The 23,166-nt window shown below is 37.5% G+C and overlaps 1 protein-coding gene across 1 annotated transcript; it reads left to right on the top strand.

Annotated features, from left to right (window-relative positions):
* The first annotated feature begins 1,304 nt into the window (after nt 1–1,304).
* On the top strand, nt 1,305–21,718 carry ERICH2 (glutamate-rich 2). Its single transcript, XM_008567649.1, has 9 exons — nt 1,305–1,329; nt 1,529–1,577; nt 1,799–1,835; nt 4,336–4,431; nt 7,329–7,474; nt 9,606–9,793; nt 12,864–12,921; nt 20,432–20,503; nt 21,505–21,718. The coding sequence occupies exons 3-9, from the start codon at nt 1,807–1,809 to the stop codon at nt 21,624–21,626; spliced, it is 711 nt and encodes a 236-aa protein (XP_008565871.1). The 5' UTR covers nt 1,305–1,329; nt 1,529–1,577; nt 1,799–1,806; the 3' UTR covers nt 21,627–21,718.
* Nucleotides 21,719–23,166: the final 1,448 nt, after the last annotated feature.

Raw genomic sequence — 23,166 nt, forward strand, 5'->3', positions numbered from 1 at the left:
TCAGAATATAATCTTTCATTTATCCTAGAGTTTGGTCTTCCACAGCTCTTTTCTCCTAAAGGATGCCTTGCTTTTCTGACAGACTTTAGCTGTCTGTGAGCTTCTCAGAGGGATAATCAAAGTAATGACATATATAATATCTGGTTCCGTCAGGCTTCCCGAGAAAGCAAAGCCTGAGGCAAAAGTTCATGTACAACTGCTTTATTCAAGAGTGCAAGTCCGTGTGAGGAAGATGGATTCAAATTTTAAAAACTTAATAGAAAATAATGATGCTTCTCTTTTTTGTCCACAGTCTTGGCTCTGAAATTTTGTATTCCAGAAATCCCTAGGTATGTAATGATAATAATTTTTAAAATCTGGCTTGGGATATGGGGACAAGTGGACAAGTGTTAGAGGGGGGAGCAAGTGGATTGTTACTTATGAAAAATTTAAGTGTGGCCTCTCTCATTCTTGAAAAAACCTGAAGAGTTTTTCTCTTTACAACTAGAGTGAAATTTATCTAGATAAATAAAGGGCTAAGTTATAGGAAAATCAGTTGGGTAACTTAGAAAGGTGATAGTTCATAGAGAAAACATTATAACTTGTAAGTGTTAAAAAACACATAAGGAACTTCTAAGGCAATAATTATATTTAAAAATGTATCTATGGATAAAATCAATGGTAAATTTCTGTATGTATTGTTTCAATAATACTTTATTCAAATACCATATCTTGAAATATCATGGAAAAATTTCATCTTGTTCTGGCTCACACCCTAAAAAGTTTTTCATGACACTAATAGACTGGAGTGTGGCAGATAGTTTGATTTACGTATTGTGTTTTTTGTTTGAAATAGGGAAGAGAAATGTGTTGTGAATGTGAAGTAAGATGAATTTATGATTTCTGGGGTCAGCTCAGTAGGAAAGAGGAGTCAGTCCTAAGCCTGCTGTTGATTGTATTTGGATCTAGATCTAGAGTCCAAGTTATGTAAAACCAAAAAGGTAACAAAGAATTAGAGGTATATTTAGTACATCACTTTTCTTTCATGAAAAATTGTTCCTGTAGCTCTTTTTCCATAAACTGAAGGTGAGATGGGGAGAAGAGGAAGGGTTAATTTCTCTGTATTTTTTAATCCCATCTCATAATCCAGAAGAATGAGGTTTTACAGTTAGGATGGAAATAATGCTAGTAAATACATAAATGTAATACTACATACTTATACCCTACTGACAGACTGAATTCTGTGTTCTGTTTTATTTATCTTTTAATTTTATGCAAGTGTTTAGAGAATTATGAAGTAAACATTTTGTTTTTTGCAGGAATTATCTAGACAAGACAGACAGTATAAAGGTAGCAGTATACAAGCTATTTTTTAGGATGCTTTGGGTCTATTTTACCATCTACTTATATAGTGTTTAAATAATTGTCTTTATAATAAAATTACATTTTAGTATAGATAATAGAAATATAAATACCATTAATAAATTATTACAAATACCTCAAACTAAAATAATGATAATGCTAGTTTTTATTTCTGCTTCTATTTTAGGCACCAAAAAGTAGACAGAATGGCAGATTGCTAGTATTTGATCCAAAGGGTAAATGATTTATTACTTAGAAAGAACATGTTTGGCCACCATTTTATCATAAATATTAAGAAGAATATTGGAATGGTTGAGAGTGATTGAATGAATTAGCAATTAAATCTTTTATTATATTGCCTGTCTTTCAAAAAATTCTAAACATTTGCCAATTAGAAATGTATGTTAGAAACATCACTGTTGATAAAATGCTGAGGGTTTCTTTTCTTCTCTTTCAGAAAAAGTGATGACTGAACCAAATGAAGCAATGTCAGAGTAAGAAGATGTCTTTGATTGTGCAGCTGATCTGTCCTATGCCCTTTAAGCAATTAGAACTAGATAATACAACCATTTGTCACCCAATTAAATTTGAAAGGCCAGAAATGCATGATTAGCATTTTAGCTTTTGCTTCAGTCAAAGCAATTGTTACTTTGATAGGACATTTAAAATGAAAAATGAATTTTGATAAAAATGTAGAGCTATAGATAATATTCACTTCTACTTTTTAATGTTTTAACACCATGTATTCTGTATTTTTCTTGTATAGTAATTTTCACTGCTCATTCCTATTTCCCTTTGATTCTTGCTTATTTCTTTCATATTATCTCTTTAAGTGAATATTTACTTTAAAATTAAACATTCTTTATTTACTATAACATGAATTGTTACTGCTAAATGAAGAAAATATCACCTCAACTTGAAGAAACTGGTGTTAAAAAAGTCATCATACAGGGCCGGCCCGTGGCTCACTCGGGAGAGTACGATGCTGATAATACCAAGGCCACAGGTTCGGATACCATATAGGGATGGCCGGTTGCTCAGTGGTTGAGCGTGGTGCTGACAACACCAAGCCAAGGGTTAAAATCCCCTTACCGGTCATCTTTAAAAAGAAAAAAAAAAAGTCACTGTATGATATCAATTTAGTAGCTAAATATTAAGTACCTGTTTGGTTCAGGACACTGATTCTGATAATTCATTAAAGTCCTGCCTGATATGATTATCTCCTACTTTCAGAAAAAAAATTCTATTTATTCTATGAAATAGTATAGTTTGAAAGTAGATCATAAAACACATTCAAAGGGATTATTGGCAAATTGGTATGTCCCTTTCTGGTGCTATTTTTCTATTCAAATTCATATTATTTTGGTTTATTCTGAATATTATTGGCTGGGAAAAATTCTACCTTATGCAATACGTATCTTAATTTTTATAATGTCAAATCTAAAAATGTCCACCTTGACTCTTGTTGTAAATTATGTATATTGCAAGTTATATAAATATAACACATATTTTTATATTAAAGAGAAAGCAGATCAATGACAGAGGATCTATATTTATTTTAATTTAAAGTTATACCAGCCAATAACAAGTATATTAATCTACATGTTATTATATGTATCCTATTACATGGTTGAAAATATATTTAAATAGAAAAATACCTAAGAAATGTTTAGTTGCTTTTGAGGGAAATATGAGATATATCTTTCAATAATAATAATAGTAGAAGTTAATAGGTCCTTGATGAAAATAAATTACTATTGTGTCCATGAGCCCCAGTGATCACAGACTGTAATAAGCAGTGTTGGAACTAGAGCAAGGGGTGATCCACATAGGAATAAATCAAATGCAGCCTGGGCCAGAATAGAAAAGCAGAGTGACTACTTGTTCTCTCAATCTCAGTAATAATTGCATTTGCCTAATCAAAGTTCTTTTTGCAAGGGCACATGGTCATGTTCTCTTTAATTCACTTGCAGAGCGGAGCAAGGGTGATTAGTGTGGCCAATAAGTTTGTCAGGTATGCAGCATTGTTGCCTCAGGTACTTCACCCAGAGATGAAGGTAAACAGGGCCAGACCTGGGAAGAAATGATCAAAGAGGAAAACAGAAAATCAGGCAGGACCTTCACCTGGAGAAGAGTGTGACCGATCTGCCAAGTGGATGAACTTGCTCACTGCAGCTTCCATTCCACTCCACCCTGCTGCCGGCTCCATAGGCTGGCTGACTGGCAAGTGGGGTTGCCAGAAGTCCTATCTAGGTTGAGTTAAGGAAAACTAGAACTTTTCTTCTTCAACCAGTTCTTTGCCTTAATCTTCTGATTCTTCACTCCAGTCCCAGTCACAGTATGTGGACTGTGTAATCCAAGAATTTCAAATTTCTGTGCACACAAAGCCCACATTTATTTCCTTTTTTCCCCATGAATCCCATGTGTGAAAGATTTTATTTACCCAACAAATTGCTTTTAATTAACAAACTATTTTCAGCAGTAGAAGTAAAATATATCGGGCCGGCCCGGTGGCGCACTGGAGAGTGCGCCGCTTGGGAGCGTGGAGGCGCTCCCACTGAGGGTTTGGATCCCATGTGGAGACCGGTTCCCACTCACTGGCTGAGCGAGGTGTGGGTGCAACACCGAGGGTTGTGATCCTGTTGCCAGTCCCCGGTACGGGCGCGACACCGAGGGTTGCAATCCCGTTACCGGTCAGTAAAAAAGACAAAAAGGAAAAAAAAAAAAAAGAAGTAAAATATATCTTTAATGCTAGACAAAGTTTTTTAGGTCTTGAACCTTTGATCTATTGGGGTTTTAGTCAAGATTCCAAGATCTATTGGGTTTTTGGTCAAGATTTGGAAGTGAGGGGAGAATGGTTGAAACAAATCCACAGCTCTCAACTCTTTGAGGTTGAAAAAAATTGTACCTGTAGTTTTTATTACAGAATCACATGTTTTATCTTTTCTAAAATAAGTGACAAGCTCTTTTTTATTACCATTTTTACACTTTAAGTAAATGCCTCTTTGGATGCAGACTGAGATTGACAAGCAAACTTTACACCTCACTGACACGAGTCTCTCTCAATGTAGCTAAAACATTTGCAGAAAAGTAAGTTTTAATTACTTTTGGTTTTAGGCCTGTGTTTGACAAATATAAATTATTTAAAGTTTAAAATATAAATCTCCTGGGCCAGCCCGGTGGGAAGCGGGCGGCACTTGGGAAGCGCGGCGGCGCTCCTGCCGAGGGTTCGGATCCCACATACAGACCGGTTCCCGCTCACTGGCTGAGCGAGGCGCGGGAGCAACACCGAGGGCTGCGATCCCGTTGCCGGTCCCGGTCCGGTATGGGGGCGACACTGAGGGTTGCGATCTGTTGCCGGACACGGAAAAAGACAAAAAAAAGAAAAAAAAAAATATATATATATATATATAAATCTCCTGAAAAAAATTATTAATTCCAATAGAAATTTGGGAACATTTCCTGAATATGTCCTGTCCTCTTTACATACTAAGGAAAAATTCTAAAACCTGGATTATCTACCCTCTAGCTTAAGTATGTTCCAGTGGAATACCTAACCTGACTAACTCTAACTTTAGTAAGTAATAAATTAAATAACTTCTGTTCCCAAAAGATATAAAGTAAAAATTTAAATCTTTCCTCATTCATAACTGTATTTAAGTTAAAGTTAACAACAGAGGGCCGGCCCGTGGCTCACTCGGTAGAGTGCGGTGCTGATAACACCGAGGCCCCGGGTTCGGATCCCATATAGGGATGGCCGGTTCGCTCACTGGCTGAGCGTGGTGCTGACAACACCAAGTCAAGGGTTAAGATCCCCTTACCGGTCATCTTTTTAAAAAAAAAAATAAATAAAGTTAACAACAGATCTTTTAGACTATACTAGTTATCTGTTTTTCTTAAATGGTTAGAGGCCTTATTTCCATAAATAACGTCACTTTCTCAAATGGAAGTCAATAGATTTTAGTTGAGGAGGAGGTTGAAATTTGAGCCTCTGATTCTTTGAGACTGTATATGAGAAAGACTATAGAAAGTGATTATAAAAGGAATTTATATTTACTGTTAAAATCATGATTTGATCAATTCTCATATAGATATTTTTCTGCTTCCAAATAGTAATATTTCCTTTATCTTTAGGCCATTGAGTAGTATGTTGGCTACCTCCATGTGTGTTTCATTAAGATTAATAAAGGTATTCCAAATTATTAAAATACCCAGAACTATACTAGCTAAATTCCCCTCCATATGGATATACCTTAGTGAATATATATGTACCATGTTTCATAGATTCTAAAGCACACTTTTTTCTTTTTCATATTTTAACATCTCTTAAATTGATGTTATCTTACACTTATATCTGGCAATGATGTATCTTAGTGGTACATAAAACAATGATACGTCTTAAAATAAATAGATGGTATCTAGATTCAATGAAATACTATAATTCAGGGAAGAAAAGAGGCATCAAAGCCCTTCTATCTAGATTACATATTAGTGCATATGAATTCTAGTAATAACTTGTGTGGTGACCTTTGGCATAACAGGAATTTCACCATACTGGAAATTGAATATTTCAGTTATATCTCAACTTTTCATATGTGGAGTTTCTTCTCTGATGCTTTCTTTCATAATTAGAAAGTCAAGGGGGGACAGAAGCAGAACAAATGTAAATGATCTTTGCTGTGTATTTTTCATTTCCAGAAAAGGATTTTGTCTTAGTCCCATACTGGGGTAGTAAAGATTCCATTCTCTCCCATCGTATTAAGAATATAACAAGCTGGTCAACCTATTTGCTAAATCAGTGCTCAATACCACTAACTTGACTACTAATATTCTGGATTCACATTTCAATGGGGGAAAAAAAAAACAGAGCCACCATAACTTTGGGGAAAAAATAATACTTTACATCTTTTTATATCTTTGCATGCAAACTAGAAATTGAACTTTTTTTTTTTTTTTTTTTTAAAGATGACCGGTAAGGGGATCTTAACCCTTGACTTGGTGTTGTCAGCACCACGCTCAGCCGTGAGCTAACCGGCCATCCCTATATGGGATCCGAACCCGTGGCCTTGGTGTTATCAGCACCACACTCTCCCAAGTGAGCCACGGGCAGGCCCCAGGCCTATTTATTTATTTATTTATTTATTTATTTATTTATTTTTGGAGGGCAGCTGGCCAGCAAGTGGAACCAAACCTTTGACCTTGGTGTTACAAGGCTGCTGGGACTCAAACCCGTGGCCTTGGTGTTATCAGCACCACACTCACCCGAGTGAGCCACAGGCCAGCCCGAGAAGTTGAACTTTTTAAACTTTGTGAAGGAGACATACTGAAAGATTCTTAAGACCTCAAAAAATAGACTTGGTGTTATTATTCCACAAACGTGGGTGCCTGTCTTAGTGAACAGAGTGCACCACACAAGAATCCTTGTCTCAATGCTTTATTTACTGACATGAGACTTCAGGCTTAAAGTCTAAAAAATAAAGTTAACCCATTTTTAGTTCAGCTACTTAATGAAAAAGACTATTTTGTGTTATGATCAAGGGTTAATATTAGTGTTGGACTCTCTCCATAAGTATAGCATTTAGCAGTGGCAAGAATTAATTTATAAGCATTAAAACAAACACATACAAAAAAACCCTCAAAGCTAATTTTCTTAGTTTTATCCCATCATATCACAATGATATACCAAAAACATATATATAGCTGGTTGCTTATATGCTCTATGTTAAAGAACTCTGAAAAGATCCTAAGAATTGTTTCACAATAATAAATGCCAGGTTGAAATAGAATTTTAATCTGTAAAAATTATTTGTAATGCTTTTCCACAAAGAAGATAGCACATTTTAGCTATTTAGCTTATTATTGGCATATTATAGGTATATTATATTGTGTGTGTATATTAAATTGTGTGTGTTTATGAACCCATATAAAGCATTAAACAGAACTGCGACCTAGGGAAGTATTTTTTTACTATCTACTTTAACCTTTAGGAAGGAAGTCTCTTCAAAGAATAATGAAAATAAAGCCTCTTTAAAGAATACTGAAAATAGAATATCTTCAAAGAGCATTGAAAATAAAGATATCTTAAATCTACAGTCTGATCTGTGGTCCTCTTCCTTCTTAAAAGAAAGCACAGGTAATAACATTTGTTTTATTGAAATGAGTAACTGTGGCTTCTAATTTAGCCCTCCTTTTCCGTGACCTTTCAGAGTTGACAACTTTGTAGGTCTGAGGCTGGTCATGGGAATCAGTAGTTTTTCAAATTCCTGTACTGGGTGATTCGGATATGCAGCCAGGTATGGGACCATGGGTATACTTTACATAAGATGATCATGATAAAGTATTAAATCCTGGAATGAATTAAAATATCTATGAAAGCATTAGCAAGTTCCATTCATCAGAGTGCCAGGCACTGGTTTAGAAGCTATGGATACAATAGTTGGCAAAATAGACAAGGTCTTTGCCCTAATGAAGTTCACATTCCATACTACTCTGCCATAGAAAAAGAACGAAATTCTCCCATTCACAGCAACATGTATGAATTTAGAGAAAATTATGTTAAGTGAAGTAAGCCAGGCACAGAATTATTGCATGTCCTCACTCATAAGTGGGAGCTAAAAACAGAAAGAAGAAAAGAGGGAGGGAAGGAAGGAAGGAAGGAAGGACAATCACAGTAATTCATTGATCTTTCAAAAGGAGAGAACTGAGGCCACCAGAGTAGGAAAGGGAGAGGGGGAGGAGCGGTTAGCAAGAAATTGGTAAAGGGCCACAAAAAATAAATTACATTGTATATGTTGAATACACTACTTATCCCGACTTGAGCATCACATATTGCACACCGGTAGGATATTCAACACTGTACCCCACAGATATGTACAATCAACTATGTTTCAATAAAGAAATAAATAAGATTAAATAAATTCATATTCTAGTGGGAGACAAATAGGCAACAATTAAAAACACAAACAAGCCAGATGATTACAGGTTGTGATAGGTGCTATAATGTAAATAAATAGCACCTGGGGAGAGTACTACTTCAGATCTAAGGATCAAGAAACTTGTGTCATGATGCTAAAGTGTTTGTGAATTGAATGAGACAGTTCCTGTGACATCACAGGATATTCTTAATTCCTTATTGTGACCTTCCCCTGATGACATCAGTGTGGTGAGTCAGTGGGCAGACTGGATGCATACTGCAAGATCAGGGTGGCTGTGAGCCGATGGAGACTGTAAATGAAACAGAGGCAGGTAGGTGGATGGCCTGAGTAATCCAGCCACCATATTCTTGGAAGGACTCGATATCCCTTTTCAGGGTAGCACTTTTGGTCTAGAATCAGGAGTTTGTTTTAGAGTCAGGAGTTTTATCTTTGTTTTTGGTTTTTATGTTTGTGGTTTTTTTGTTTTGTTTTGTTTTTAAAAGATGACCGGTAAGGGGATCTTAACCCTTGACTTGGTGTTGTCAGCACCACGCTCAGCCAGTGAGCGAACCGGCCATCCCTATATGGGATCCGAACCCGGGGCCTTGGTGTTATCAGCACCACACTCTCCCGAGTGAGCCACAGGCCAGCCCTTTTTTGTCTTTTTTTTTTTTTTCTATTTTCTTAACATTATCTTCTCTGGAGCTCTCCTAGATTTCCTCATTTTCTTCTTTCTGACACAAGGGTTTATACATTATTCAGAGTAGCTGATAGCCACATTACCATCAGAGAGGACATCTCCCAAGACTTCCCAGGCATTCAAAATCTTTCAAGAAAGGGGTGGAGATAATACAAGTTCAGTTTGAAACTGTGTCCATAAAATCAAAGAAGTCAGCAGGCTCACTCAGTAGTGTTTCCAAGATGATTTTAGGAGACACATAGTAGACTTTTTAAAAAATTACTTTAATAGTATACTTATTTTAATGTGTATTAGAAAAAAATAATGCAGGGTATAGTTAAGAATCTGGACTCTGGAGGCAGATTAACGCCCAGATCTACCACTTAATTAGCTGTGTGAGGTGGGACAGGTTATTTAACCTCTCTGTCCCTCAAGTTTCTTCATCTATAAATTGGAATAAAAATAGTACATACCTCATTAGGATGTTGAGAGGATTAAATGAATTAATAAATTCAGTGTTCAGAAAAGTGATGGCATATAACTTTGTTATGTTTCTTATGTTACCATTATTAATGTATCAGTTTCATGGATGATAATAGGATCTGGCAAAATTTAATTTTTGAACTTTTCATTCATTGTTTATTGACTAAATTATATATATTCTGTTTTAGGTGAGGCGGGCAAAGATGTAGTCATTGCACAGCAGAAGAAAAATAATGAGTATTGCCTTCAGGACGTTGATGATAAGTTGTCAGAATCAACAGATGATGGTGGTGAAGATGATACTAATGATGAAGATAATGATGAAGACAGTAACCCTAAAAAGGTTACTCATGCACCATTAGAGTTAATGGCAGAAGTAAGTTTCACCTGTGCATTATAATTAAAGAAACATAAAAATATTGAAGTAACTAAATAGCATATAGACTTGAAGATTTTAAAAATTAGTAAAAAGATCCTTGCCTACGTACAGATGCTTATCTGGCTACTCATATCTTACTACTTTCACCAAGTTGGAGGTAAAGATGATTCTGGAAGTGACATAGAGTACTCTAGGAGGGCAGAGGCAGGAGTAAGAGAAGTTTTTTTTTTTAAGAAAGCTCTTTAAAGACTATTTTAAGGAATGCTTTCTACATACTGGACACCATGCTAGTTGCTGGGGATATAGAAATAAATAAGGGAGATATATCCTTGCCTTTAAGAACAGGCACATATAGGGGCCGGCCCGGTGGCACACTCGGTAGAATGCGGCGCTTGGGAGTGCAGCGGCACTCCCGCCGAGGGTTCGGATCCCATATAGAGACCGGTCCGCTCACTGGTTGAGCGCGGTGCAGGCGCGACACCGAGGGTTGCGATCCCATTACCGGTCACGAAAAAAAGACAAAAAGGTAAAAAAAAAAAAAACAGGCACATATATAAATAATCACAATAAAATGAAATACATTCTAGTAAAACTATTTGTGAAGTTCTCTGGGAAAAAGGAGGAAGAAGTAACTAATTGGGAAAAGAACCAGGAGGAACAAGGGATAAGAGAAGGATTTTTAGAGGAAGAGACATGAGTGGAATCTTAGAAACTTGAAGGAAGAGGGAAGTTATAGGAATTCATCCAATAAATATGTGGAAAAGATGTTCCTGGCCTAGGAAACAGCACATGCAAAGGCACTAAAGCCTGAAACATCACACTCGAAAACTGCACATAAATGTTTATTGATAATACTGTGGAGAAAAAAAAACAATTTTGCTTCACTTGTGATATTATAGTCTACCTTTAATTAGCATTTTACAACTTCATGTATGTTGTAAGAACTCCATAACAGTACACCTTCATTTCCCTTTCTCATCCTTTAGGCTATTGTTGAAATTTTACTTCTATGTATGTTTTAAGTCCCACAATACATTTTTGTTTTAAAACATCAATTATCTTCTAAATAGATTTTAAAATCTTTTCTTAAATGTCCTTTTTACTTACCCACATATATACTATTTCATATGTACCAGTTCTTCATAGCTTTGTGCAGATCCAAATTTCTACCTGAGAATTGGGGACATGATTTTCTTTTCCATTCTCTCTACTGCTATATGTATTTAACTTTTCCATGATAAAGAGATTTTTAAAATATAAACAATAACTGCATAATATACTGATCACATTTCCTGACCATGATCAATGAAACTAGACATTAATAACATTTCCTGAACGTGATCAATGAAACTAGGCATTAATAACAAAAATAACTACAATAACAAGTTAAAACCACTTAAAACTAAAAGATATTCCTTCCGAATGACACTTTAGTTAAAAAGGAAAATCAAAGCTAAACTTATAAACTATTTGGAAAATAGAGATTTTAAGTATTAAAATTTCTAAAAAGAGCTTAAAGTTTCAAATGCTATCATGATGATAATGATGATTATGATGATTCAAGGAAGAATGACAGTAAATGAACTAAATATTAATGACAGTAACTAAAAAAAATAACAAAATAAACATAAGGAGAACAAGAAAAAGAATTAAAGAAATTAATAATTCAAAGTAAAAACCAAATTAATATATCAAGAGCTGGATATTTGGGGAAAAAATGACATAGATAAACCAGTATGTACCATAATTAAAATTGAAAAAAAAAACACAAATAAGAAAGAAAATGAAGAAGCTGGCTAGTTAGCTCAGATGGTTAGAGCTCAGCCTTATAACCCCAAGGTCATGAGTTCAGATCCTTATACCTGCCAGCCACCAAAAAAAAAAAAAGAATGAAAATGTCTTAACATTTAGACAGGAATAGATTTTTTAAATATAAGAATTCTATTGCACAAGTTGAGCACCGCATTTATTAACATGTGAATAAATGAGAATTTTGATTAAATTAATGATTTATAGAAAAATCTCTAGAAGAGTTCTATTTACATTAGAAAAATATGAAAAAAAACATGGAGAAACTAGAAAATTGGTAAAGTACTACTTCTTAAAATCATACCTAGGTATTTGTCAAATATCTGAAAATGTGTGAGAAATGTCTCTTCTATATTACTCAGTGCCCTGTCTCTTGCAGAGTAAAACTCGTGTACCAGCATGTGGTTCAGAATATGTCACACACAGGCAATAATAATCATCAAAGTTTAGGGTTTTTTAAATGGAAACAGCCTAAATAGCTCATAGTGGAAGATTAGTAAACTGTAGCCTATGTAAGGAAAAATATATAAGAATACTTAATGCTATTGGGAGAAAATGAGCACAGTTTGTGGCTTATTGAAAAAAAGTTACTGAATAACTTTTTAAGGTTTTTTTGTAAATATGTATGTCTTTATTTATGGAAAACAATATTAAAAGGATATACATGAATATGTTAAAAATAAACGTCTCTAGATGGTAGAAATATAGGTGCTTTTTAATTGGAGACAGAATGTGTTTACTTTTAAATTTCCTACATAAAAAATATTATTTGTAACAAAAAATATAATAAATATAATAAAAGTAAAACTGGATGATATAATAGCAATGCTGGAAAATATTGAAAGTACATAATGTACATAATTGTGATTCTACATTTTTTTCAACTAAGTGCTGTCGTGGAATTAGGGACTAAGCTCACAGATAAAGCCTGTGTCTGAACCAAAGGTATATTAAAGTGATTAATGTCTTCACTGTCTGTGCCAGTTGAATGAGTCAGCCTAGGTATCCTCCAATTGTTCAGTAGTACATACACAGTGTGGCTGTAGCAAATCAGGGCTCTCATATTTATTCCATGTTGCCTTGGCATCAGAGGGCCTTAACTATCCTTGATTGATTGATTATAGGCTCTTTCCTGGAAAAATGTGTAAATGTTAAACACAAAATAACTAATCATTAATGGAATATTTTCTAGGGAGTTTATAAGTGACATTTAAATTCTCTCTGAAACTACTTCACTGAAGAATTTAATGTTTTCCAGTTCCTGAAAGCAGAAATGGGCCGAGACTACCATCTGGCAAAAAAACTATGTCAGATGAGTAAGTACAAAATACTTTCATATTTTCCAATATTTGTTTCTAGAAACAAATTCCATAATACGTAAGATGGTTTGATAATCATGTCTAGTGAATTTCCTTGTAGTGTCTCAGTGATTCCTTGATAGTAAATTAGATTGATTGGTATAGGACTAATTTAGACTTCTAGAGTATCTTTTAGTGGAATAAAATTAATGTAGACTCATATAGACTAATTACCACCAATAGTAAATAAGTCAAAATCCTTATCCTAGTGATAACTTTATGCCTTTAGTTTCATAGAAGTGTCAAGCAGTGCAGCAGTCGAACCTTACTTAACATGCATTTATTCCACAAATAGTTGAGTGCCTACCTGTGCCAGGTACTGCTCTAGGCACTGGAAATACAGCAGTCAACAAGACATAACAATCTCACATATGTCTAGTGTCGGACAGATAATAAACTAATAAATAGTGTGTCATAAATAATAGGTGCTATGGAGAAAAATAAAGAAAGGGGAATAGAAGGTACTGGGAGAAGGCAAAGCAGTTTTAAATAGGATGGTCCAGGAAGGCCTCACTGAAAGACTTGAGGAAAGACTTGAAGAAGTTGAGGAAACTAGCCATGTGGGTATCTAGAGGAAGAGTGTGTCAGGCAGGACAAATACCAAATGTGTTAAGATGGGAGGAACAGCAAGGAGGACAGTGGAACTGGAACAGAATGAGCAAGGGCAAGTTAACAGGAGACAACATCTCCTATTACAGGGCAGGGATCGTGTAGATTGCAGATGACCTTTTCTCAGTTCAAGAGGCTTGCCTTTTTCCCTGAGTGAGGTGGGAAACCACGAGAGGCTTTGGAGAAGAGGAATGATATGATCTGCTTTATTTTTCTTTCTATCTTTGGTTTCTGGTAGTTTGACTCGATGTTCAAAGTAGTTGTGGTTTTCTTTGTATTTATATTGTTTGGGGGTTTGCTGAGTTTCTTAAATCTTTGGGTTGATGTTTTCATCAGCTTTGAAAATTTCTTGGCCATTACTCCTTCAAATACCACTTACGCCCTATTCTCTCTCTTTTCTTCCTTGTATCTTATTTTAATTCATTTCTGTGCTTCAGTTTGTGTATTTTCTATTGATCTGTTCTTGGATTTATTTATCCTGTCTTCTCCTGTGTCCAATCTGCTGTTAAAACTATCCAGTGCATTCTCTATTTCAAAGATTATATTTTCCAGTTTTAGAATGTTCACCTAACGATTTGGAAAGGCTTTGGTTCTCTGTTGAAATCCACCATCTTTTCAACTATCTTGCCCATCTTTTCCTCTAACATATTAGTCATAGTTATTTGAAAAGAGAAAATGGCAACTCTACAATTAAACCTTATTGATAGTAGGACTCAAAATATTAACTAGTGTTGGAAATTAAGTCTTGTGGTAAAATCCTTGAAGTGAAAATGTAGCACAGGGATTGTGAGGGTCTTCCTTCGCTTGCCACACACAGAGTCCCCACTATGGATAGAATCATCAGCTAATTTTAAAAATGGGTTTCTTGAGTACTTTTACACTACCTATTTTATATCTGAAGTAAATAACTTGCCTTGTTTAATCCTTTCAAGCACATTTGACCTTTAGAGCCATCAAATAAAATATTTTGGTCAAAACTATTTTTGGTGTTCCACAAACATAGAATTTCCAGTCAAAAGGAATCCTCAGAGAGAATCATGTCTAATCCTCAATTTTTTTTTTTTCCTTTTTTGTCTTTTTTCGTGTCCAGCAATGGATCGCAACCCTCAGTGTCACGCCCGTACCGGACCGGGACCGGCAACGGGATCGCAACCCTCGGTGCTGCGCCCGCACCTCGCTCAGCCAGTGAGCGGGAACTGGTCTGTATGTGGGATCCGAACCCTTGGCAGGAGCGCCACTGCACTCCCAAGTGGCGCACTGTAGCAGTGCGCCACCGGGCCGGCCCTAATCCTCAATTTTTATAAAGAAACTAAAGCAGAGAGAGGTAAGCAGCTGGCTCAGCACTATTCACAGTGACGCTCATGGTGACACAGCCAGAATGGGAACCCAAGCCTCCTTCTCCACAACACCTTCCTTCTCTCTGATGGCTAATGTAGAAGTGAGTCATTCTGTAGTTCTAGCTCCCCGTTCTCTGAATCTCTTGTGAAGCCTAATTGTGGGAAATTTATATATTTTGTTTTCATATCGATCAATCATTTTAGAAAGCCTCTGGCTGGGGCCGGCCCGGTGGCGCACTGCTACAGTGCGCCGCTTGAGAGTGTGGCGGCACTCCCGCCGAGGGTTCGGATCCCACATACAGACCGGCCGCTCACTGGCTGAGCAAGGTGCGGGCACAACACCGAGGGTTGTGATCCCGTTGCCGGTCACGGTCCGGTACGGGCGCGACACTGAGGGTTGCGATCCGTTGCCAGTCACGAAAAAAAGACAAAAAAGGGAAAAAAAAAAAAGAAAGCCTCTGGCTGAAGGAAGATACATGTACAGAATATATGGACTGATACCACCACATTTGCCAGTCGGTTGGGCTGTTAGGCCTGCAGTATGCTACATAAACAGCAGGTGCTCCGTAAAGCTTGTTGACCTGACTTGAACCAGTGAATATACATTAAACATCAGATCAATGGGGATGAAAAAGTTCAAACTGATCTATCATAACAGGGTTTTATCCCTTTGAAAACATCCTCCCTCTCTTTCTCCCTTCCTTCCTTCTTTCCTTCCTTCCCTCTTTCCAACAAATGCATACTGAGCACCAGCTCAGTACCAGGCATTATGCTGGGAGCTGGAGAGGAAGCAGGAGTGTACTAGTCCATTTCTGTTGCTTATAACAAAATACTAGGTAATTTATAAGAAAATGAAATTTATTGCTTACAGTTTCAGAGGCTGGGAAGTCCAAAGTTCAGGGAACACATCTGGTGAGGGTCTTCCTTTGTGGTGGCTTTAGCAACACAGGGTATCACATTGTGAGATGGTAGAAGCAGAGAGGGAGAGAGATTGTCGCATGCTCTCCTTTTAAACTCCTCAAAACCACACCCGTTAACTAGGGCATGGCCCTTACAATCCAATCACCTCCCCAAGGCCCCAACTTTCAATCATTACAATAGGATTTCCCACTCTCTCAACACTGTCACAGTGGGAGGCGAGTTTCCAATACCTGGAACTTTGGGTGACACAATTTAAACTTCAATGAGTTTGAAGGGGACATTCAATCCACAGCAAGTAGTTAAAACATGCGGGCTCTAAATCCTCTTGGGGTTGACATTACACAGAGTTGGTTTTTCATCCCTATTGGCTCACCCAGTAACACTGTCTACTCTTTCTGTCAGTGCCTCTGGAACTAAGGATTAGACTATAGGAGAGGGAGCTCTGGAGGGCTCTCAGACAGGCACCATGATTCTGGGCGCCAGTTGGGAGAGAATGCTGCTCCCAAGAAGAAGAAAGCCCTGACAGGAAATGTGGGCAGAGAGGCCAGAGGTGAGGGAATTGAGAGTGCCTGTGCAAAATACGATTGACTACCCCTGAGGCAGATTCTCAACCAAGGCTTTGAAATTAGGGAGGCTCAGATTTAGCAATGCCAAGCAAGGTCAATGAAGAAGGGAGAGTAGGATATAGGCTTTGTCGCAGTGGGAGGAAGCACTAGTTCTGTGATGCTTGTGAGAACACTTGATTGAGGGCTGCCCAAAAATCCCTTTCTGTATTCAGAGCAACAGACAAAATGAATTTTTCTTATCTAGGATGGACCCCAAAATACTTTACAATAAATGTGATATTCTTTTGTCTGTCTGTTTTTCCATCTTCTAGCTCCTCTACAAAAACACTCCCTCTTTCTCTATATATACAGTGTATTTACAAATTTATAACTTTGTGTCCATAAATGTAGATTATGTATTTACATATTTATGTATTTGTATATGTATGTATTGAGCACCTACCTCGGGGCATTCTTGAATACATTGTTTAATTCTTAAAACAATTCTGTGAGGCAGGTATCATTAATCCCACTATACAGATGAGGAAACTGAGGCTAAGCAAGGAGAGCTATTTCACACAAGATCACATAGCTACTAAGTGGTAGAGTTAGGATTACATCCCAGGTCTAACTTGAGAGCCTATGATTTTGCTACAATATTTCCATCTCCTCATTTGATTAATAACCTTTATTTTCTGGTAAAGGAGGCAGAGAATTGGAAAATACTTTTATGGATCAATCAGGCTACAAATGGCTCCTGTGGTTGACTAGTATATCTATTTACTTGTATATGAGGCAATTTATATAAAATAGTGCATCCTTGTCCCTTCAGAAATGTCATGTACATTAATTTTCTTGAAAGAAGATGCTGGTTCCTGGAGTGTTTTCTTGCTAATTACTGTATAGTATAGTCATTTATATCTTCATTTGGCTATAGGGTTTCCCACCTAGCATCTAGATGCCCTTTGGGTTCTTTTCTCTTTGCCTGCCTTCTAAAAAATTTGTACAATATTGGGTTCTCTCAAGAAATTTTATCTATTGGCATAGGCTTGAATTTTATGTCTTTCATATACAGTTTTTATATGGCCCTAATATTTCCTTAGCCATTTTCCTGCTGTCTCATGCAGAACTGATATCTATGCTTCATTCCATTTCCTGCCAGCCAGTGGGGGCTGAAAGTGAAGAGTCCAAAGTACTTTTCTTCATTTATCTCATGAATGACTATGAGAGTTTGTGCCAATCAATCTTTCTATTTCTTGGTCACTTTGCCTGTGAGTCAGAAATCTGCAGCTCCTTCTCAGGGCACTGCACTTCCACCCCCAGGCAGCCTGAGATTCTACACAAAAAAGACTGAGGCCCTGGAAGACCTATCTCATCAATTATAACAATTGTAAATGTTAGAGAATAATGGCTTGAAAACCAAAATGGTTCTCATCACTATAGGTCTAACATAAATACAGATGTATCTTCAGAAAAGATAGTTCCTACAAAGTTTTCTATTTCTTTTTAAGTAAAATAAATCATGCTTTTCCTATTAGCCTAGACTGCTTCCTACTGATTTGTCTATATTTATCCTATTTTTTAACATTTTGAGGGCTCCTGCTATGTGCCAGGCACTCTACTAGGGATGCAACAGTGTACAGCACAAGAGTTTTCTGCTCTAGAATAGCCCCTAGTCTAAGGAACACAGAGCCCCATAGAGCCCCACAGGCAGCAGAACCCCCTGCTCCCCTGCCCCAGCCCTGCAGCCAGAAGAAAGCGTCCACTGAGTGCTTGGGAAGAAACCAAGCCTCTTTCTAGGCCCAGAACCACTTCAGGAATACAAATAATAACCGACATTTATTCAGCACTTACCATGCACCAAGGACTGGACTAAGCATTTTATTTACATTGTCTGATTGATTTGCCAAAACAGTCCAGTGTGGTAGACAGTATTATTACATGTAAGAACTGAAGTACAGAGATATTAAATACTCTCCCCAAGGTGACCCAGCTAGACAGTGGCATAACCAGGATTCACATCTGGCAGTCTTTCTCCAGGACTCATACTAGGCTCTGCTTCCCTTATGGTGCCCAGGCTGGGAAACAAACCCCAGGACACCAACTGCATGTGCTAAAATCTTCTCTTAACAATTTACAAAACCTACTATCCTGCCAAAGAGTAAGAAGAATTTTTGATTTGTCACCTAGAATAGATATTGTTGGGCTAAGTTTCAAAGCAGATACCTTCCACCCTCTCTCTGAAAATTGACAGTTGCCAACAGTAGTTATAAAGCATAGGGGTAGCTAATCTCATACTTCAATCCCATGGGATAATCCTAATTCCAACATGAAGTTTCCTAAACTGCGTTTTAAGGAATGTTAGTTCAAAATTTCTTAATAAGTGTTCCACCAAAAAATGATTGATTGTTAAATAAATTTGGAATTACAAATTCTCTCTATAAGATTCATAATAGTTATGGGCATAGTAATGGTTCTGTGAAATCCTGTAGGTACTCCTTACTGTAAGCTTTACCTGATTAGTTTATTTAACCTAGCTTTCCAAATATGTATTAAGAACTAGTATCTAAAGAAGCAAGTTGGGGGCCGGCCCGGTGGCACACTGCTACAGTGCGCCGCTTGGGAGCGCGGTGGCACGCTCCCACCGAGGGTTCGGATCCCGCATACAGACCAGTTCCCGCTCACTGGCTGAGCGAGGTGCGGGTGCAACACCGAGGGTTGCGATCCTGTTGCTGGTCCCGGTCCAGTACGGGCGCGACACTGAGGGTTGCGATCCATTGCCGGACACGAAAAAAGAGACAAAAAGGAAAAAAAAAAAAAAAAAGAAGCAAGTCGGAGAAACCCTGCTCTAGAAAGAGGCTTAGCCTCAGAGAAGGAATTAGGCTTCTAATGATAAGCATATTTTATTCCAAGTTAAAATGTATAAAAAGACACTTTTAATAGAAACACCTTGTATGTATCTATAATGATCCTTAAAAGCAGCTTCTGAGCAGGCACACGGTCATGCTATCGCAGATTGATGATAAATTGTTATGTTACTGGATTAGGAAGTAAAGTGACTGGTTTGGTGTGTCAGGATAAAAGGCATGGGTTGGGTCTCTGAGCCAGTGGGGCCTAGCTGAACCAACCACAATTATCTCTTACTGGTAGCCAGAATAGCACACTCGATGTTTCAGTGCCCCCTGGGGGCCACCAGGATATCGCACAGAATTATGAATACTCCTCAAGGCTTGTAGAAAGAAGGAAGAGAGCTCTATAGAGCAAGATCTGAAAAAAGTAGTAGTTTAGAAAACTCTGAAATAAAAGATATAAATCTTTCTGGCCTCTAGGACATTGATAACATATCAACAAACCTAAAAAGCTTATTGGTGTAGTCCAAAGGAAAGGTGACACAGTCACGTAAAGGATCAGCAAAAAGGAAGAAATAGTGCTAAAAACAATGGGTCCAATGAGGAGAGGAGAACATGGCTCAGCAGGAGATGACTGGGGTATAGACTAGAGTAAAAGTTGTCAGAGCAAAGAGAAAGAAGTAACATCAGTTTTCACTATTTGAAAGATGATATGAAAAATGGCATGTCTACCATGGAAGAGGCTGCATAAAAAAAACTCTGTTCCTTTGTGTTTAGATGAGACACATGGTAAAGGATGTCATATAGACATTGGGTGGATCAGACGAAATGAGGAATTAACAGACCTCTAGATGCTCAGTCTTCTCATTAGCAAAGTCTCCATATTTTTCAGGATTTGTACCTTCTTTGGGGAGTGATTACATTCATGAAATACTGGCCTATGAGGGAAGCCATATTGAGATGGTGGAGATTGCATTCTTTGGATAGGGGGTAGAAAATGTAATGAGGATCATTTCTCTTACAAAGCACCACATATAAGTGGAACATTGTCTCTACTTGCACTTAGATATACCTGTGGTATTACTGTTGGTGTTTATCACTTTGTGCATTTTCACCTGCTGATTGACAGTTTCAATCTCATTGTAAGGAACCTGTTTGCTGAAACACTTTGAACATTAATAACACACATTCTGTTGTCCATTTTCAGTCCTAATCTATGAACCAGAAAATCCTGAGGCCAAGGAGTTTTCCACACTTATTGAAGAAATGTTACTGATGGGTAATTTTAAAAATTGAAATTCCTAAGGGTTCAGATCCCCATACTAGCTATCTGCCAAAAAAAAATTTTTTTAAAGGAAATTCCTTTGTCATAGAACTATGAGAAGTCACTGTTCAAAAACTCATTATCCCAGGAGATTGTCTAAATGCATCTTCAGGAAGTGGATAAGAAAAGGCTAAATGCTGTCTTGAATGGCTTAGTGAAACCAGTTTGTCCTCTGTGAACAACCAAGATAACCGCATCTCTCTGTGGGGTGAAACTTCCCAAGCAAATCAGGCTCCTGAGTACCAGGCATTAATATCAACAAGCAGAATACCCTAAATCATCCCCATGTGTTAAAGGGGTTATCCCACAATTCCAAGGAAAGCCAATACCCTGTTTTTTTGCTTGTTTTTGATGGCCAGTATAGGGATCGAACTCTGGACATTGGTGTTGTCGGCACGATGTTCAAACCAACTGAGCTAACCAGCCAGCCCCCAATACTTTCTAAATTACCCTAAGTCTCACTTTGTCATTCTATTAAAGAATTTCATTGATGGGGCCGGCCCAGTGGCGCACTGCTCCCGCCGAGGGTTCGGATCCCACATACAGACCGGTTCCTGCTCACTGGCTGAGCGAGGTGCAGGAGCAACACCGAGGGTTGCGATCCCGTTGCCGGTCCCGGTCCGGTACGGGCACGACACTGAGGGTTGCGATCCGTTGCCGGTCACGAAAAAAGACAAAAAGGAAAAAAAAGAATTTCATTGACAATAGTAAAAAATGTTTTTATAGATCTATGTTTTAAATTAACTAAGACCACAAACATCCTTATGACAGTAAGAATATATTTCCTCCTTGTACTACTGCTTTGACCCTACATACAGTTAGCAAACTTGGGCTCAGTTCTTATGTTTCAAAAATATGTATTTCTTGGTAGGGAGAGGAGTGATTATGAATTATGATTTTCGATGTGTGGAAATAGTAGGAAACATGTTAAATAACTCTCTTCCTTTCTGTGGCAGAGAAAGCTCAGAATCTTGAGGAAGATGGTGAAGACAGCGAAGGCAGCAGCGATGAGAGTGAAGGAGAAAGCAGCCAGGAGCTGAGTGATGAGAGCCCTGGCGAGTGGGCAGATGGGCCATGAACATTGCTGCTCTGGTTTAAGCAGCATATATTTTCATTAATATATACCATGGAAATATAAAGAGAGCCACATTTTGGTACAATTGTTCTTCATTTTGTACAGAGTTCTTTTAAGTTATCCATATTCTTAGTTCGAGCTCCTCCCTATTATTTAGGGCTTAGCTCAATGTGAATTACTCAGAAAGGAAATAGTCTTTGAAAATACTTATGTAGCACTGACTATGTGCCAGATACTGTTCAAACTGCTCTACACACACTAATTTAATCCAACAACCCCACGAAGCACTATTGTTATCCCCATTCTTCAGATGGGAAAACTGAGGCACACACAGAGAGAGAGGGAGTACTTTGCCTGCCATTTTACACCCATTGATTTGTACAGCCTGAATTTATACCTGGACATGATGGTACCAGAATCCATACTTTTAGTACCTCATGAATGACCACCACTTCAGGCATTTTTATATCATTTGTTTTATGTCCTTTTTAGCACATGTCAGTATCTGAAATGCTTATTATCTGTTCTTTTTATCTTCTACCTACCTGCTAGAGAATATAACCTCCATGAAGCAGGTCTTTTTCTTTCAGAGACACAATCTGAGTCGAGAAAGTTAGTAGGTAAGGTTGTATTGCAAAATGGGAATGAACCAGTTAGAGTAGAAAAAGATGAAGCGACAGTGATGAAAGGACTGGGTAATGGAGGGTCTTAGAGGTCATGTTAGAGTTTGAACTTTATCCTTAGAGTAGGGGGAGGCATTTTAAGTAAAATAATCATATTTTAGAAAGAGTGTTCTGATAGCCAGGTAGAAAAATATTTTCTCAAACTACAGGTCATGATCCATGGGTCAGTAATGAAATTATCAGAGAGTCACAAACTGCTGAGTTTGAAAAAAAAATAGAATAGAAAACAGCAGTGTACACTGCAAAAGAGTATGGGGAGTATTGTTTTGTCAATCTTCTGATTCAGGAGCGTGTGTGCACCCTAGACCTTGATGTGAAAAGTATTTCTTCCTCTGGGTCTCAATAAAAAATTAAAACCCAAAAGTATAGAGAACAGACTAGAGTGGAATACAGAACTCTACTTTTACATAATAATTCTAGCAGTTCAAAATTGTGACCTGAAAAAAGGTGGTAGCAAGGAGATGCAATGAAACAGAGGTTACTTTAGAGGTAGAATTGACAGGAATTGGTGATGAATTAAATGTGGTGAAGAGGTAGAGGTCAACGATGACTCCCAATTGGATAACTAGGTATATGGTGATGCTAACTAACCCCTAAAAAGAGGAACAGAGAAAAACAGGTTTGCTGAAGATGGAGGTTCACTTGTACAAGTTGAGTATTAGTTCCCTATTGCTGTTGTAACAAATTACCACAAATTTAGTGGCTTAAAACAACATAAACTTATTATCTTACAAAATGGATCTCACTGAGCCAAAGACAGGGTGTCATCAAGGCGCATTTCCTCTGGAGGCTCTAGGAGAAAAATCCATTTTCTTGCCTTTTCCAGCTTTTAAAACCCATCAGCAATCCTTGGCTCATGG

This window comes from Galeopterus variegatus, unplaced genomic scaffold (genome assembly GCF_000696425.1).
Source record: "Galeopterus variegatus unplaced genomic scaffold, G_variegatus-3.0.2 Scaffold335, whole genome shotgun sequence".
Classification (NCBI taxonomy): Eukaryota; Metazoa; Chordata; class Mammalia; order Dermoptera; family Cynocephalidae; genus Galeopterus; species Galeopterus variegatus.